This window comes from Staurois parvus, unplaced genomic scaffold (assembly GCF_062004578.1).
Source record: "Staurois parvus isolate SC_StPar_1 unplaced genomic scaffold, SC_StPar_1.0 ptg000114l, whole genome shotgun sequence".
NCBI lineage: Eukaryota > Metazoa > Chordata > Amphibia > Anura > Ranidae > Staurois > Staurois parvus.
Window position 1 is genome coordinate 7622030 of NW_028317910.1, and position 16736 is coordinate 7638765.

General features: G+C 42.7%; 1 protein-coding gene across 6 annotated transcripts in view; it reads left to right on the top strand.

The window, feature by feature from the left end:
• Positions 1–16736, top strand: part of CACNA1C (calcium voltage-gated channel subunit alpha1 C) — a 481720-nt gene that overhangs the window by 443089 nt on the left and 21895 nt on the right. For all 6 annotated transcript variants that reach the window (XM_089671829.1, XM_089671831.1, XM_089671828.1 and 3 more), the window contains 3 exons: positions 7351–7478; positions 9943–10077; positions 13806–14143. In XM_089671829.1, coding sequence (XP_089527955.1) covers positions 7351–7478; positions 9943–10077; positions 13806–14143 — 601 coding nt within the window. The remainder of the gene's footprint in view (positions 1–7350; positions 7479–9942; positions 10078–13805; positions 14144–16736) is intronic.

Sequence of the window (16736 nt, forward strand, 5' to 3'; positions counted from 1 at the left end):
CCCTCCTCCTCCTTAGACCCCCACAGACCCCTCCCTCCCTCTCAGACCCCCCCCCCAGACCATCCCCCTCCTACTCAGATTTCACCCCCAGATGCTCCCCCACCTCCTCAGATTACCTCCCTCCCAGATTTTCCCCCTTCTTCTCAGAACCCCCCCAGACCTTCCCCCTCCTCCTCAGAACCTCCAGACCTTTCCTCTCCTTCTCAGACCCCACCCTCCCAGACCTTCTCCCTCCTTCTCAGACCTCCACTTCCTCTCAGACCTTCCTCCTCCTTCTCAAACCCCCCTTCCCCCAGACCTTCCCCCTCCTCTTCAGACCCTTCCCATATCTTCTCCCTCCTCCTCAGACCCCCGTGATCTTCCACCTCCTCCTGAGACCCCCCCCCCCCCCGACCTTCCCTCTCCCGCTCAGATCCCCCTCCCAGACCTCCCCCCTCCTCTCCTTTTTAGACCCCCCCAGACCTTTCCCATGAGACCCCTCCCCAGATGCCCCCCTCCTTCTCAGATCCCCTCCCTCCCTCTTTCCTCCAGATCCTCCCCTTCCTCATTAGACCCCCCTTCTCAGACCCCTCCCCTTCTTTAGACCCCTTCCACCTCCTCAGACCTCCCCCTCCTCCTCAGACTGCCTTAAACTCCTCTCTCTCATACTCTAGGTAGACATTTGTGCACTGCAGAAATGTGCACAAAATCGCATGCATTCCTGCAATGCACAAAAACACACAGACATGCAATGGTGCTGTTATTCTTAATGGCACCCCCACGCACCTTGCTTTTGCATTCAGTCACCCGCACCAAAACACTTGGTAGCAAAGAATCATGTGTTTTGGTGCTGCACAATTTTTAAAAAGGTTTTTTTATGTGGTTTTAGCACATAGAGTAGCACATTTAATTGAATGGGGCTGCCCTAAACATGCTGCACAAAAAAGCACACACTACAAAGACGTATATGAAGCCTTAGGGCTAGGTTTCACTTGTTGTAGCCCTCTGAAGAGCGATTTGCATTAGATCATTAGGGCATTTGACAGACAGAGAAGATACATTAAGTCTTCTCCTCATTGCCTGCTTGAATCCCCTAAAATCCTGCACCATTGCACCAAAATTGCATGCTGTTGGAGCTCAGCCCCATTTGCTTACATTGTTCATGTGCAGCACATGGTACTGCATGTCAAACATGTGGATAATTTTTGCGCATGTTAAACCCCATACGTTCACAATGGCAGCTCAGGAAGGAGGAGTGGGGGCAGCTGGGAGGCAAAAACATGGCTCAACCTCCTCCACAAACTGCCTTATGGGCTTGTTCACATGGGTGGACAGAGTAAAAGAAAGCAACTGAGCCCCATTTTTTTCTACTCCTGACCACCTACCTGAACAAGGAGATGCAGTTGTACCCATAAAATTAAATGGAACAGGGCCACACTACAGCTGCGTGAAATAAACACGGCTGCAGCACAGTGGGCAGTGGGTTAAAACAGGCAGCAAGGAATTGGCATTTTGCCTCCTTACTGCATATCAAACACATTTTGAAAACTAATCTGCCATGGATCTTTTTTCAGAAGGGCAGAAATGACACCTTAGATACCTTTCGCTCTGCAGCAATACAGCGTCAGCTTTTTCCCAGTGAAACAAATGCAGCACCATTGTTCCTTCCAGTGACACCACCGATACAGGAACATTTTTTTTCTTTCTGGTTACACCACGATACAGGGAAATTTTTTAATTTTTTTCTTTCTGGATACACCACCGACACAGGGACATTTTTTTCTCTTTGCCACTGCTCTTCCCATACTGTGCACTGATTTTAAACTCTTCAGTTTGCTTCAGTGTACCACAACTATTGGTACTTTTTTGCCTATGCCGCAAACATTAAATACGTTGTACTCCGCAAACTGCTATTATCCCCCCATCTTCGCCCTGAGCGCTGGATGATCTTGTCCCTGCACTGCCTAAAGGCTTCCTGGTAAACAGGTGTAAAAAGTCCCCGCCAGAGTCCTACCGAGTGCGGGATGAGGATGAGGACGAGGACAGAGCACAGGTAGCCCCCCCCCCCTTGCATTGATGGTGTATGCCATGTCCGAGCAGGGGCCAGCTCCGTGCCCCACCAGAGGCACTCCTTCCCCGGCCAGCCCTAACCAAGCCGCCCTGGCCAGTTTGGAATCCCAAGGTCGGTGCAACAGGCTCTGTGCAGCCTGACGCACCCGTGAGCAGAGAGTGCCTGGAGCGGGTCTTCAGCCTGGGATGGGGTTGGGAGGAGATAGGGAAGAGGGAGAGCGAAAGAGGACCGAGTTGCTGCACAGTGGGCCTCTGGGTTGTACTTGCTCCCTGGGCCAAAAGTTGCCAGTCAGCCCCTGGCTTAGATACTATCACTTAGCCATTATTGGCCAAACTTATATATCTTTAAGACTTCACTAGGTGCATGCTTGTTCTGCAGTAGGGATCAGATCTAGGGTTAGTCCACACCCATATTTAGACTGAATTTTGGTTGTTCGGAGGTTCAGCAAATTACCAAACTAAATCTAGGTTGAGGGTCTGTTAAAGGTGAAGAGAATCCTTGACAGTTCCTTTACAAACACAACAGTCAGGAGCTCTAATTTACTGGCATATACAGTTAGGTCCATATATATTTGGACACAGGCACAATTTTAGTTTTTTTTCAGGTATTTACCAAAACATATTCAAGCTATAGTTATATAATGAATATGGGCTGAAAGTGCACACTCTCAGGTTTAATATGAGGGTATGTACATCCAAATTGGAGGAAGGGTTTAGGAATTACAGCTCTTAAGACTAGCCATCCCCCCTTTTTCAAGGGACCAAAAGTAATTGGACAATTGAATATAATCATAAATAAAATGTTCATTTTTAATATTTTGTTGGGAATCCTTTACTGGCAATGACTGCCTGAAATCTGGAACCCATGGACATTACCAAAGGCTGGGTTTACTCCTTTCTGATGCTTTGCCAGGCTCTAACTGCAGCTGTCTTCAGCTGTTCTTTGTTTGTGGGTCTTTCTGTCTTTAGTTTTGCCTTCAGCAAGGGAAATGCATGCTCAATTGAGTTGAGATCAGGTGATTGACTCGACCATTGCAGAATATTCCACTTCTTTTCCTTCAAAAGCTAGTGGGTTGCTTTTGCAGTGTGTTTTGGATCATTGTCCATCTGTACTGTGAAGCGCCGTCCAATCAACTTTGCTGCATTTGGTTGAATATGGGCTCACAGTATATCTCTAAACACTGCAGAATTCATCTGGCTGCCTCTGTCTTCTGTCACATCTGCGATTTGACAGTTCCAGATGCCATGACAAGTTGCACCCCATTACTGGCAATGGAACCGTTCACATCGCCTTAACTCATGTCACAGCGATTAATTATGAAAAGGGTTCCTGCACTACTTTTTGCCAATTTCATTGTGACTTGCATAGACGTCTGTTATATGAAGTCACAAGCCGCAAAGAAATCCGCCAAGCAAATCACACTGATAAGTGTGAACCTGGGCTAAATGTCACTTTTGCTGTAGTACCTTGCACACTTTGTACAGATACATCCTTCCCCTTATCCTCACCTTTAGGGGTCTTCTCTAAGGCCCATTCTCCCCCAAGAGGCTATTTAGAAGTAAAACTCCGGACATGGCAATATCTGAAATCTGCTTTTTTAGTTTATTTGTTTGACACATGGCTTTGATAGCCTTCTCACTTGTCACATGATGTATTGTACACTCTCACTTTCTGATCTGTTCCTGTGTTCTTTAAAGTGACTGTAAAGTCTTATTTTTATTAATAACATGTTATGATTATCTGCTCTGTGCAGTAGCATTGCACAGAGCGACCGTTATAGTGGTTTTAAAAGCATTCTATGCATGAAGCTATAAACATGTGCATGTGTGTGCGCATCTCCCTCCCCCCCAGACCCCTAATACTTACCTGAACTCAATCCAGCAATGTGCATGAGAGCAGTAGCTCTCCTGGGTCTCTTCCACCATAATGGCTGAGATACAGCAGTGAGAAACATTGGCTCCCTCTGCTGTCAATCACAGCTGGCGAGGAGGGAGCGGAAGGTGAGGCTGAGCTGTACTGTGTGTGTCTTATAGACACACAGAGGGGGCTCGGGAGCGAGCACACACAAGTGCCCCCAGAGCAACTGGCTTGCTCTGTGAACACTCAGCAGGGTTGAGGGGCCAGGAGCGCTATAGAGGCTGCTCTGTGCAAAAGCTTTACACAGAGCAGGTAAGTATAACATGTTTGTTATTTAATAAAGAGCCTTTAATATCAATTTAACCTCCTATCTCAGGTCCCCCGCCAGCACTCCTGGCTCCTTCTCCAAACTGCTTGCTTTGGGGACACTTGAGTGGGCTCAATCCTGAGCAGCAATGCCTATGTCAGTCGACACAGACATCCCCTGCTCCCTCATCACAGGATTTGACTAACTGCAGCAGGAGCCAATGACTTACACTGTGTCAGCAAAGCCTGTGAAAGCGGGGAAAGAAGACAGCCGCTACAAATGGGCACAACACTGGATTAAGTGAGGACTTAGGTAAGGGGGGAGGGGTCGATACTGTTGTCTAAATATTTTTTATCTTAATGCAGGGAGTGCATTAAGTTAAAAAATGTTTAGGCTTTAGAATCACTTTACCTTTATGGGTCGATTGAGTCAGGTTTTATGGACACCTTTTTGGTAACCTATGTGCTTACACTTGAAAACCCTGATATTGGATATGCATTGTGTTTTTATAACTGTATCATATGTTATTATACCTGACTGGACTGTATTAGTACAGAATGTGTGATGGCTGGGTATTTTATCAGTTTATTTATTTATTTCAGGTACTTATGAAGCGCTGTCAATGTATGCAGCGCTTTACATATATATTGTACATTCACATCAGTCCCTAACCCTCAAGGGGCGTACAATCTACAGTATACACTGTGTCCAAAGTAAAGATATTTGTAAAAAAATTTATTTAGCATTTTTAAAGCTGTCAATTAAGAAATATTAAAATTACTTTTCCCTACCACACGGAATTAAAAAAAAAATGTTGTACTTTGGTACATGTTATTCAGTAAAGTTCAAAATCAAAAATAAAAATACTTCAAATGTCCCCCAGGCACACACCTCCCAAAGAATAAAGCCCCCTCAAATGACACAATCCATAGTCAGTAGGCCAGAGGCTAGCCTGCAGTCCCCTCCAAAAGCCCTTGTCCCGGTTAGGTCTGTCACCATTCCCCCCACCCAAAGGCATACTGATCTGGTTTCAAACCTTCAACGGTTTGAACATGTGTTAATCAGGCAGTGAACCCACATAGTTAGTCCACATGATTTCCATTATTGGCCACAGGGAAGAGTTGTCCATGGTAGGTGTGGGGCAGAGGTCGTGGACATTCTGTCCGGCTGCCAGCGCTTCAGTGGGAGGTCTTTACCGTTTCGGCGCTCTGTCTGCTGCTGGGGAGAGGGGCTGACTGCCCAGACTCCCTGGAGCCATGAAGACATGGAAGGTGCTAGACAGAGGCCAGGGGCATTCTGCCCTATTGCAAGCAATTCAGCTGGGGACCCCACATCCTCTGCTCTGGCTGACTGTTGGGGTGGGAGGACGACTTCCTCCGCTTCCAACTCCTCAATCTGATGTTGGGAAGAAAAGGATGAACACCTCCTCCCTTGGATGGAGGATCTGCTGCTGTAAAGGAAGGATGGCTTCCTCCTCTCCCTGCACCTTGGCCTGCCACTGTGGAGGAGAAATGGCTTCCTCCCCTCCCTGCACCTCTAACTGCCGCTGGGGAGTGAGCACAGTTACCTCCCCTCACTCCCCCTTGAACATCAGACTGCCGTTGGGGAGTGAGGACGGCTTCCTCCTCGCCCTGGCCCCTGGAATTCTGCTTAGGAGCTGAGCCAGCTGCCCAGTCTCCTGAAGACCCATCCAGTTGTGGAGATTACACCTCCCTGGTCTTCCAGGGGCATTGACCCTTGCTAGGAAGAGGAGAAAGCTTTCTCCGCTCCCGGATCATCATACTGCCGCTGGGGAGATGAGGCGGTTGCTTCATCTCCCAGATTCCCATCCCACTGCTGGACAGATGCATTCCTCCATCAAAGCCAGTCCTGTGCAGAAACAGGTTAGTCAAGGTGAGTCAACATTGGTGCATCTGCCATAAAAGCTCAGCTTCCATAGCTGCAGAAGGGAGGTGGGAAAAGCACAATGTTACTCTGCCCCATTGTTGACACTTCAGCAGAGATTTCAGCGCTGTCGGCTAGTACTTCCCGTTAGTCCCAGGCAAACAGAACCCTGCCCAGCTGCTGAGTCTAGCAGCCATCTGTAGATCCATATCCAGCTCCTATTCCTGAAGGGCTAGAATCTCCAAATCTTTTTGTGACCAGAGCACTTCCAAGACGTTCAGCACCCAGTCTCTCTAATCCATGATTTTCCTCTGACAGCCTCCCATACAACAGCCCCAAGCCACCGTAGCCAAAGCTTTCTGTCGGACTGTGATCCGCTGTCCAAGGGCATACTTGGGCTACATACCAGCGGAGGGCTCTGTAGCTCTTGTTCAGAAGCATCTTTGCCTAGACCAACCTGCTTAACTCAGCTGCCCACTCCTCGTGTGGTTGTTCCCCCAATAACATCACCTGTACTTTGTTCTGCAACCAGTACCTTTCCTAGATTTAGGGGAGAATTTTTCAGTGGCGGCACTATTCTCGGTTTAGCACTTCCTTCCAGAGTTGCTGGCAGATGGAATCATACCATCCCAGCAGGACCTGCACTGATACTGGTCTCCTGTGCTACATCCACATCTCTCACAGCCTCCTTCTAAATTTCTCTTCCACGGTAGCTGGTATCTGCACCTAACTGGACATCAGGTGCCGTTTGTGGTTTGGATGTCCCAGATTGCAGGGAGCATCCTGCTGCTGAAATTGTGATGGACTGCCTGGCACCCTGTCTGGGTGCCTCCTGCCCTCCAATCCCTTCCAGCAGAGCGATACTAGCCCTTTATCCCAAGCATCATACACAGACAAGATGTTGAGGTAAACCCAAAGGAAGAACGTTATTGAACAGAAACACGGGTTTTTATTCACTTAAAAAATAAGGGCAGTCCCCACAATAACAACAAATATTACACATTGGGTAAACATCCCACAATGGTTAGATAAGGAGGTAAAGTTGACACAAGACTAATCGCATCCAGACAGAAACAATTTGGGAATTCACACAGGAAACACACAATCGGGAAATTACAGAATGGGAGAAAGAGGTTCTCAGAGGTTTACTCTAAATCTGATTTTAGTTTCACCCATGCATAGTAATCTGTAAAGAACATAAATTCTGACAACATACTCATTTCTTTCCAATCTTTTTATTCTCCTCCTACAGATGACGAGGTCACTGTGGGGAAATTTTATGCCACCTTCTTGATTCAGGAGTACTTCCGCAAGTTCAAGAAGCGCAAAGAGCAGGGGCTTGTGGGAAAACCATCACAACGCACTGCTCTCTCCCTGCAGGTAACTGTGTGTCCACAACAGCTTGTCATTTGTCGCTCTCAACAATCCAATTGCTAAAAAATCCTTTCACTTTTATGACATCTACAATTGTATTCTATCAGTCGGAAGTGTGTCTAATAGGAACCTGTGCAGCTAGAACTGAGCATCTGAGAAATAAAATACATAGAGATGACATCTAGTGAAAACTGCACATCAGTAGACCCAGATATACAGTATACATGGCTATTATATTCAGATCTTACAATTTTTTTCTGTAAAAATCAAGGGGGTGGGGCACAACTTGGCTTTTACAGAAAAAGCTAAGCTGACTGTATCTCTGAATTGACTAAGGCAGTCCTTACATTCATTTCTTTTTGTTCAGCCAGTGGGTTGAATGAAAAAAAAAAAAGGAATCGGTTCCCCCATCCACACTCTTGATATGGATGAGGGAATCGCTCCTGTGTTATTGTTTTCTGATGGCGGGAAGTCTTCCCCGCCATCGGAATACAATGATCAGTGTTGCTGGCTATAGCCAGCAGCACTAATCAATTGGGTAAAACCGACAGGCTGGTCGCAGAAAAGTTGATCAGTAGATCCACTTCTATAGAACCAGGGTGTCCATACATTGACCGAAATTTGGCTGATCTCTGCTGAACTGGCTGAATTTTGATTCATGTATGGCCAGCTTAAAGGAGAAGTACTGCCAAAAGCTATTTTGGCTGTACTTCTCCTGTGGATCACAGTTTGTTCTGTACTCCTGTGACCCGTTTTCAGCCATCAGTGGGCTTCAGTCATTCAGCTGGTCAAGGCTGGGGAAAGATCCCAACTTCAAATTTGGGATCCACCCCAGAGTCTGGAGAGGCACCTGGCTCAGTCTCTCAATGAGCCACTGAGAGCCTAAGCCAGCCGCTCCCTCCTCCTCCACAGCCCAGTGCTCCAGTGAGTGCTGGGGAAGGGGGGGTTGGCCTGAGCAGAGAGCGATGACTGACAGTCGAGCTCTCTGCTCAGAGCAGCTGTGAGAACTCAGAGATCATTGGTCTTGTGATCACTGAGTTCTCACCCTTAGAGCCAGTGGAGGAAAGACATACCTAGGTAAGTATGATTTTTAAAAAACAAAAATTACCATACTTCTCTTTTAAGGGGTTTCAACATGTACTGTAGTTTTTACTAAAGGTTACCACAGAGTGGTAAAATGGGTTTATTTTAAGGAAAGAAATTATAGTGATTTCAGTGTGCATGCTTCATGAGTCATTATTATAATGTTTACTTACTAAAGTAATTTTTGTATATATAGCATATACTGTATGTTTTTGCACCGAAGACGGTTCTCAGCATCATCAGATTTTGTGATCAGGAGCTTGAACGTATATTGCAGATCAGTTAGAATTGTGTCAATGTCCCAATATTTATGGACCTGACTGTAGCTGGCTTAAAATGTATCTATCTATACGCTACATATTGGGGAAAGTTCTATGGGACTCAGACGGCAGAGAACTGGGCATGAGTATTAACCCTTCTTTATTCAAAATAGAAAAAATGTTTTGGCTTCAATTATACTTAATCTTTTATTTACAGTTATAAGTATACAATAGGTGATCTTGTATTTCTGGAGTGATGGCTCTTAGACATGAACCAGTACCATCAAAAGTCACATGATCTTACTAAGGCAGGCCACTTGAGGAGAGACAACAATATAAAAAGGCAATTTTGCACTATAAAGGTCACATCAAACCAAATGACTCAAAGTACAAAACCCTTATCTTGTTTATGGAACTGTATATACTATTCTTTAGATAGAGGTATATTTCTATATACAATATAGTATGCCATACACAACTGTAATCTACATATCACCTTGTATATAATTGTACATGCCAATCTGTATAGCTGTGTACACCACCTTGTACATAGATGTACATACCACCCATATATATGTACATACCACCCCATGTATTTGTATATACCACACCATGTATGTAAGTGTATATATCTGTATATACCATTTTGTATATATTCTTATATACCACCCTTATATAGCTTCATCTTCCAATATCTATGTACTTGTATATAGCACAGTGTTCCTATATGTAAACTCTGCCCTCAAAATAAACATTTGTGGTAATCAGTACACAATGGAAGGCACATATTCTATTTGAATATAAAAGGACAGGATACGTTCCATGACAGTATATTATATTTATACTGGTTAAAGCACGTATCCCTTCTGTACAAATTTGACATATAAAATTATATCTCTTTCCACATAATCCCTCTGCTGGTAATAAACTGTGTACATGGCCTAATGAAATCTAATGACAAGGCAGAGAAGGATTGTTCAGGGCCAACTGATTAGAGTGTGTGCCAAATGAAGATCTTCCTTGAGGTCGATGTAAGTTGCATCATTTTATTGTTGTGTCTACTGCCATCTCTTGCTGGGGGAACTCGGCCATGGCACACTGTCCAGATCTTTGTGGTTCCCCCTCAGGCCGGACTGCGCACGCTGCACGATATTGGGCCTGAGATTCGCCGTGCTATTTCTGGAGATCTGACCGCAGAGGAGGAGCTGGACAAAGCCATGAAGGAGGCAGTGTCCGCTGCATCTGAAGACGACATCTTCCGGGTGTGTAGTTCGAATGGGCACTGAATATACTGGACAGGGGAAGGGGAGGGTAGGCACTGCTGGGGGCTACACCATTTCTTCAGTGTACGCACAGGCACTCTAAGAGCCCGCTTCACGTAGGAATGGCAGTTGCTTGTTACAGTGATGTTTGTCATGCTATAACATTGTATTCATCATCTGTTACCCTAACACTGTATATGTCATCCTGTAATTTTGCATTCATCACTCTATTACACTCTATAGCAATGTATTCATCAGTCTTGAACATTGTATCTGTCACTATGAAATCCAGTCATTGGGTTCAATTTACAAAGCTTTTTATATATATTTATATTTTAGTCATGTGACCATTGTTTCAAAATCCTATTGGAACTGAAAATAATTGTCACTTAAAAAAAATAAGTATCCTTATCCTGATGTTTTAGCTTTGTGAATTGAGCCTGTTGCAGCTATCATCCTATGATCCTCTATCAGTCATCCAGCAACACTATAGGCTCAATTCACAAAATAAACGTTGAATGAGATTTAAAATGTATTCTGCTAAAAGTGCTAAAAAGATACTTACCCATGTATTTGTGAATTGAGTCTTATATGTGTTCCCTTGTAATATTTTGTTCATTCTTTTGTAACTTTGTATCAGTCACTCTGGAGCATTGTATCCACCAGACTGCATCATTACATCTGTTACCATATAATATATCCATTGTTCTGTAACATTGTATCCTTCACTTTGTAACATTGCATCTTTCACTGTAACATTGTATATCTCTCATTCTGTAACATTGTATCTGTCATCCTATAACATATCCTTCAGTCTCTAAAGTGATTCTGTGAAGACAGAAATAAGGGAGCCAACTTGTTTTTTTGTCAGAGCTGTATTCTGCAGGCTGACATTGCTAGCTGGCTAGCCACTGACCTGGAACAAGCATGCAACCAGTGAAGTCTGAACTTGTGTCCAACATGCTTCGTCCTGGTCAGTCGCTTATCAGGTAGGAAAGCCAGAATAAACATGACAACTCCAGTGTCTGCATGTTAAAAAAAAAGTCAGCAGTGGTAACTCCTACCTACCTGCCCTGCTTCTTTTATATTCTTCAGCTTGTAACACTGTATCCATTGCTGTGTATCCATCATGCTTCATTATCACATGTGACATTCTATAGTTCTGTATCTGTCAGCCTGTAATGTGGTATTTTTTATCCTATAACAATCTGTAAATCATATGTGTAATTTAGTCATCATCCTGAATCTGCCTCATTTATCCAGCTATTATCTGCTTCTTTTTCTTGATCATCCTTTTTTTCTGTCACATATCCACCACTCAGCACTATACTTGTGCTTCATGTGACATGTTCATTCTATTAGTTATATTCCCTGTTGTATCTGATATTGTACTTCAGGTTTCACATTTGTGTGTAAACACTGACTGTCTCTTAATGACTCATTTATGTTCTGTTAAATACACTATTGAAAGTGTTATGTTCAATTATTGTAAAAAATACCTGCTGATCCTGTCAGAAATCCAGTGCAGTCCTGTGTGCTTTTTAGTTTTATCAAACCTGTTCAATTCACTGAGTGAACTACACAACATCCCCCATATTATGGAGACGGGGAGTGATGTGCTGTAGTCCTAACACACTTAGGCCCATTTCGCATGGATGTTCCGATCGGGTCCACATGTCCTATACTCCTCTCTGGAGTGGTGGGTATAATCCACCAAAAAGAGATGGATGGAGATCTGTTCCCCTTCCGTCCGTTGGACTGGATGCCATTCGGAAGGAAATGGACAGTTTCCACCAGACCACCCATAGAGGACAGCGGGCTGTGGCCATGTATGCTCTGCATAAACAGAGCGGACATGGACCTGTCATCCGCTTGCTCAGAAGACAGATCCCCTGCTGAGCAAGCGGATCCACTGTGGGTCCACTCCATGTGAAAGGGGCCTTCTTGCCCAAGAGTGACAATGCTCCTCCTTCAGGGATACAATACAGTGAGTGACTATCATCACCCTAGGACAGGAAGCATGTTACTGGTAGGATCACCAGTTAAAATGTATGCAGCCACTACATCAAGGGACCAGTAAGCTGCAATATATTACATTTTTGTACTTGAGTTTAGATACATTTTACCCCTTATAAAAGTCCTGTAACAATTCACTGTGTGCAGCTTCTCCATCCCAGAACATTGTATCTCTTACTTCTATTAAGTATTACCTTTAGAATGGTTTTTCATGTAATGTTGTGTCAGTCTTGTGAATCTAGTTCAAAGCTCTCTTTTTCTGCTGTTTTATCATTCATCCATCAGTGTGCACCCACCAAGATCTGTCAATCCTCTCTACTTTTTCAGATATAGCTGGATTGAATCACTCACTGTCTACTTATATCTTTCAGATACACCCTTCATATAATTATCATTTTTACATTCTTCTCTATAAATTGTGGATATATCTCCTGAGGGATATAGCTTATTTTTTTAAACACAATTCTTATATGTGATATTTTGTGCCAGAAATCACAGCAAAGAAAAAGGTCTGTCCACCCAAAAGTTATTTTTTTTATAAATGAGATCTGGTCATCAAAGTAAGCCCCATGTTCTTATATGCCTTATGTATATTCTGACAGTGAGATCTTTTTGCCATAGTTTCTGGCTCTGATCCTGTTCACCTTGGAGTTTTGGGTTTACTCTCCCACATTTGTGAATTTCAGTTTCTACTGTTACACTATTATTTTATAATGAATTAGAAAATTAGTAGGGCTGGTGGGAGTCCCTCATAATGGGTACAGCAGACATATTGAGCTCAGTAGTTATAGAGAGTCACAAACTCCATGCAGGGATGGTGGAAACCCATCATAATATGCGTGGCAAGTATAGAGAACCTGGAACTTCCCACATGGAAGAAAAATATATTTGAAATATATTTAAAAAATATTCTTCCCAAATATATTGACATATATTTGAAATGCTACAATTTTGGACATATTCAATATATTTCTTTCTCTCTCTCTCTCATGGATTTTTATTACAAAATATATGAAAAATATTTGAAAAATTGATTTCAAATATACTATATGTCTTTAAAAATACAAATCTACATTTTTGGAATGCATTTACAAATATATGTAAAAATATATGTTAAAAATCTGAAGAATATATTTTTTAAAAATATATATTTTTTTAAATATATTCTTCAGATTTTTTTTGAACATATAAAAAAGTCATTTTAACATATATTTTGCATATATTTGCAAATGCATTCCAAAAATGTAGATTTGTATTTTTAAAGACATACAGTATATTTGAAATGTATTTTTACAAATATTTTTCATATATTTTGTAATAAAAACGCATTTCAACATACATTCTTCCATATGGGATGGAAGCAGGGAGCAGGGATGATGGGAGATAATGGACGCAGCAGGTGTGCAGAACTGGAAACTAAGTAGAGGGATGGAATAAATCTCTCATAATGGCCACAGCAGGTGTTTATATCTGGGAACTGGCAATTGCCAGATGCTGAAATAATAAGTTTTGATTGGACTAGCCTTTTGCAATGGGGTATCTTATCTCCCTGATAACATTTTCCATTTCTGTTAGAATTACTTTGACTGCCCAACCACTGTACACTTGTTAGAAATCATCATTATGCAGTACTTGTAATATATTTTCATCATATAAAATCAGATTCCAGTCAGTACTGTACTTTGACATTTTCTCTCCCTTTGTCTTGGCAGAGGGCAGGAGGCTTGTTTGGGAATCATGTAGGATACTATCAAAGCGAGGTGCGAAGTGCATTCCCTCAAACTTTTACCACACAGAGACCGCTACACATCAACAAGACATCTGCCGGTCCTGGGGACATAGACTCACCCTCTCATGAGAAACTGGTGGACTCCACTTTCACACCCAGCAGCTACTCATCCTCTGGATCTAATGCCAACATCAACAATGCCAACAACACAGCCCTAGTACGTCTTCCCAATCTGCCTGCCTACCAAAGCACGGTCAGCACTGTAGAGGGGCAGAGCTGCCCGCTGCGCACACATGGGTCCTGGAAAATCAGCTCTAAGAGGTAAGAGGATTTCGGGAAATAAAAATTGCTTCCCTATCATCTGACTGCTGGCTTGTGTGCCTATTCTGTTTTGGGCTGTGGAGGTGGTCTTCACCAAAAGAAGAGCTTATTCCATATTCCATGATTAGAAATGTGGACTGAGCTGGTCTTCACAAACAGAGGATCTCGCTTGTGGTCTGTTTAAAACTTTAGAGAGAGCTGGTCTTCACCAACTGAAGATCTTTCTCATAGTGTGTTTAGAACAATGGATGGAGCTGGTCCACACCAATTGAAGCACTTACATGTAGCCTGTTTGGAACTGTGGGTGTAGCTGGTCTTTTCCAAAAGAATAACTTCATTGTAGCCTATTTAGAACTGTGGCTTGAGCTAGTTTTCACCAAAAGAAAATTTTACTCCAAGACTGTTTAGGACTGTGGATTAAGCTGGGTTTTACTAATAGAAGATTTTACTCCAAGTCTGTTTAGAACTGTGGATGAAGATGGTCTTCCCTAAAAGAAGAATTTGATTGTAGTCTGTTTTAGAACTGTGGATAGAGCTGGTCTTCACCAATGGAAGATCCTGCTCATAGTCTGTTTAGAACTATTGACAGAGCTGGTCTTCACCAATTGAAGATCTGATTCATAGACTGTTTAGAAATCTGGACAGAGCTGGTCTTCACCAACTGAAGATCTCACTTGTAGTCTGTTTAGAACTATGGATGGAGCTGGTCTTCACCAAATGAAGATCTTACTTGTAGTTTGTTTAGAACTATAGATGGAACTGGTCTACACCAATTGAAGATCTTATTTGTCAACTGTTTAGTTCTATGAATGGAGCAGGTCTTCACCAATGCAAGATAAAACTTAAGTCTGTTTAGTCTCCTGAAAGAAGCAAAATTTGCCCTTTTAAAATAAGTAGCCCATTTTTGGAGAAAATTGAAAAAAAAATTCATTGTGGAGTAGTTTTACAAATTGAAAGTTGTTTTGTTACACGGGGAATGTGAAATGCAGTGTATATAAAAGTAATATGCTTGAAATAAAAGTACAGCTTATTCAGTAAATAAACTAAACTTGCTTTTTAAAATTTTTTATTTCAAATGGAATAACAACTACTGTATATGGTAAGAATATTTCAACTATACACGAGAACAGGTAACTACCCCCTTTCCCTCATAATAATTTAAAAGCTTCCTGACAATATGCATTTTCAGTTATTGAGAGCATTGATCCAGAAGCATATATTGCTCTTGCAAGAGCATGATTAGTGTTCTCCTGATTTTCAGGAGTCGTTTTATTTAGAAATTAAGAGGATATTAAAAAGAACAAAAAGAGGGTAGACAAGAATAATTTCGTCCTACTCACTATTTCAGTGTTGCCAGAATAACCAAAACATACACACAAAAATATATAAAAAGCCTATCCAAGAAGTAAAGCCCCCCGGGTAGGCAAAAAGAGATTACTCATATGGCAAACAAGGCTTAATGGAAAGTCTATACAATTTTATTAGTATCAAAAAATGCCATAATTGGCAATTTTTCACTTAATCTGACAGACATAGTGCTCAATACCTTAATGCAACCAACACCAATAGTGTATAAAAATAAAAATATCTAATAAATGTCTGAACATCAGTGAAATATATGTATTGCAAAAAATAACGCAGACATCTGCTATAAACTATCAACCAATTATATGCCAATAATGCAATACATATATGCCCCAGGGCCCCAAAATTTCCGCCATTGTAGTATATCTCACATAAACTATCGCTGACCATACTGTAGTTACTGGATGTAACTTATTGTTGAGTCCACAGTAAGCAGTTTAAAGTCCTAAGAGGGTCAATAATATAGTGGATTATAGCGGATTGGCAGAGGAATGGGCAACAATGCCACTGGACATAAATACATTCATTGGTGGTGCAAAGGGACTCATGAAGCAATATCAGTTCATTCCGTGTAGAGGGTAAGTATTATCCTTCGTATTCATCCAGTTGAATATTCAATGAATGCTAATTGTCATCCAGTGTTAGCGGGGAGCAACACATGAAAGGATAATAATTATAGCACACTCAGGAATGGAGTAATAGGAAGCAATTAGGAGTAGTGCACGCCAAAGTTGGTGGTCATATCATTTAGATCTTCTGCAGTGGCTCTACCCTGGTGTTGTACCTCTAGGGGAGCCAAAATTATTTCCACTGTTTGCTAATAGCTTCCATTATAAATATGTATAGCCTGACTGGAGTAAATCTCACATTGTCCCATATATGCTGTTCTCCATTCTATTGTGCTTTTGTCAATGTGTGTACATCTTACCACTCCAGGTGTCGGAGATCGGCGCGCCGCTGGGCTCGGTGCAGGCGCAGTACACCTCCCTGTATGCGAGCGCCGGGACTTGGCCGACCGCGGCAATCAGGTTCGCGCATGCGCAGTAGTGACCACGGGCGCGCACCTGGCACCAATGACAGCGCAGGGCGGGATATTTAAACGGCCCTGAGCTGTCATTCAGTGCCTTTTGGTCTCCTTGTATCCTGTGAACCTGTGAACCTGTTGTAGTAAGTTGCTGACCCGGATTGTGCCCTGACCTTGCTGTTTTCTCCTGTTCTTGACCCTTGC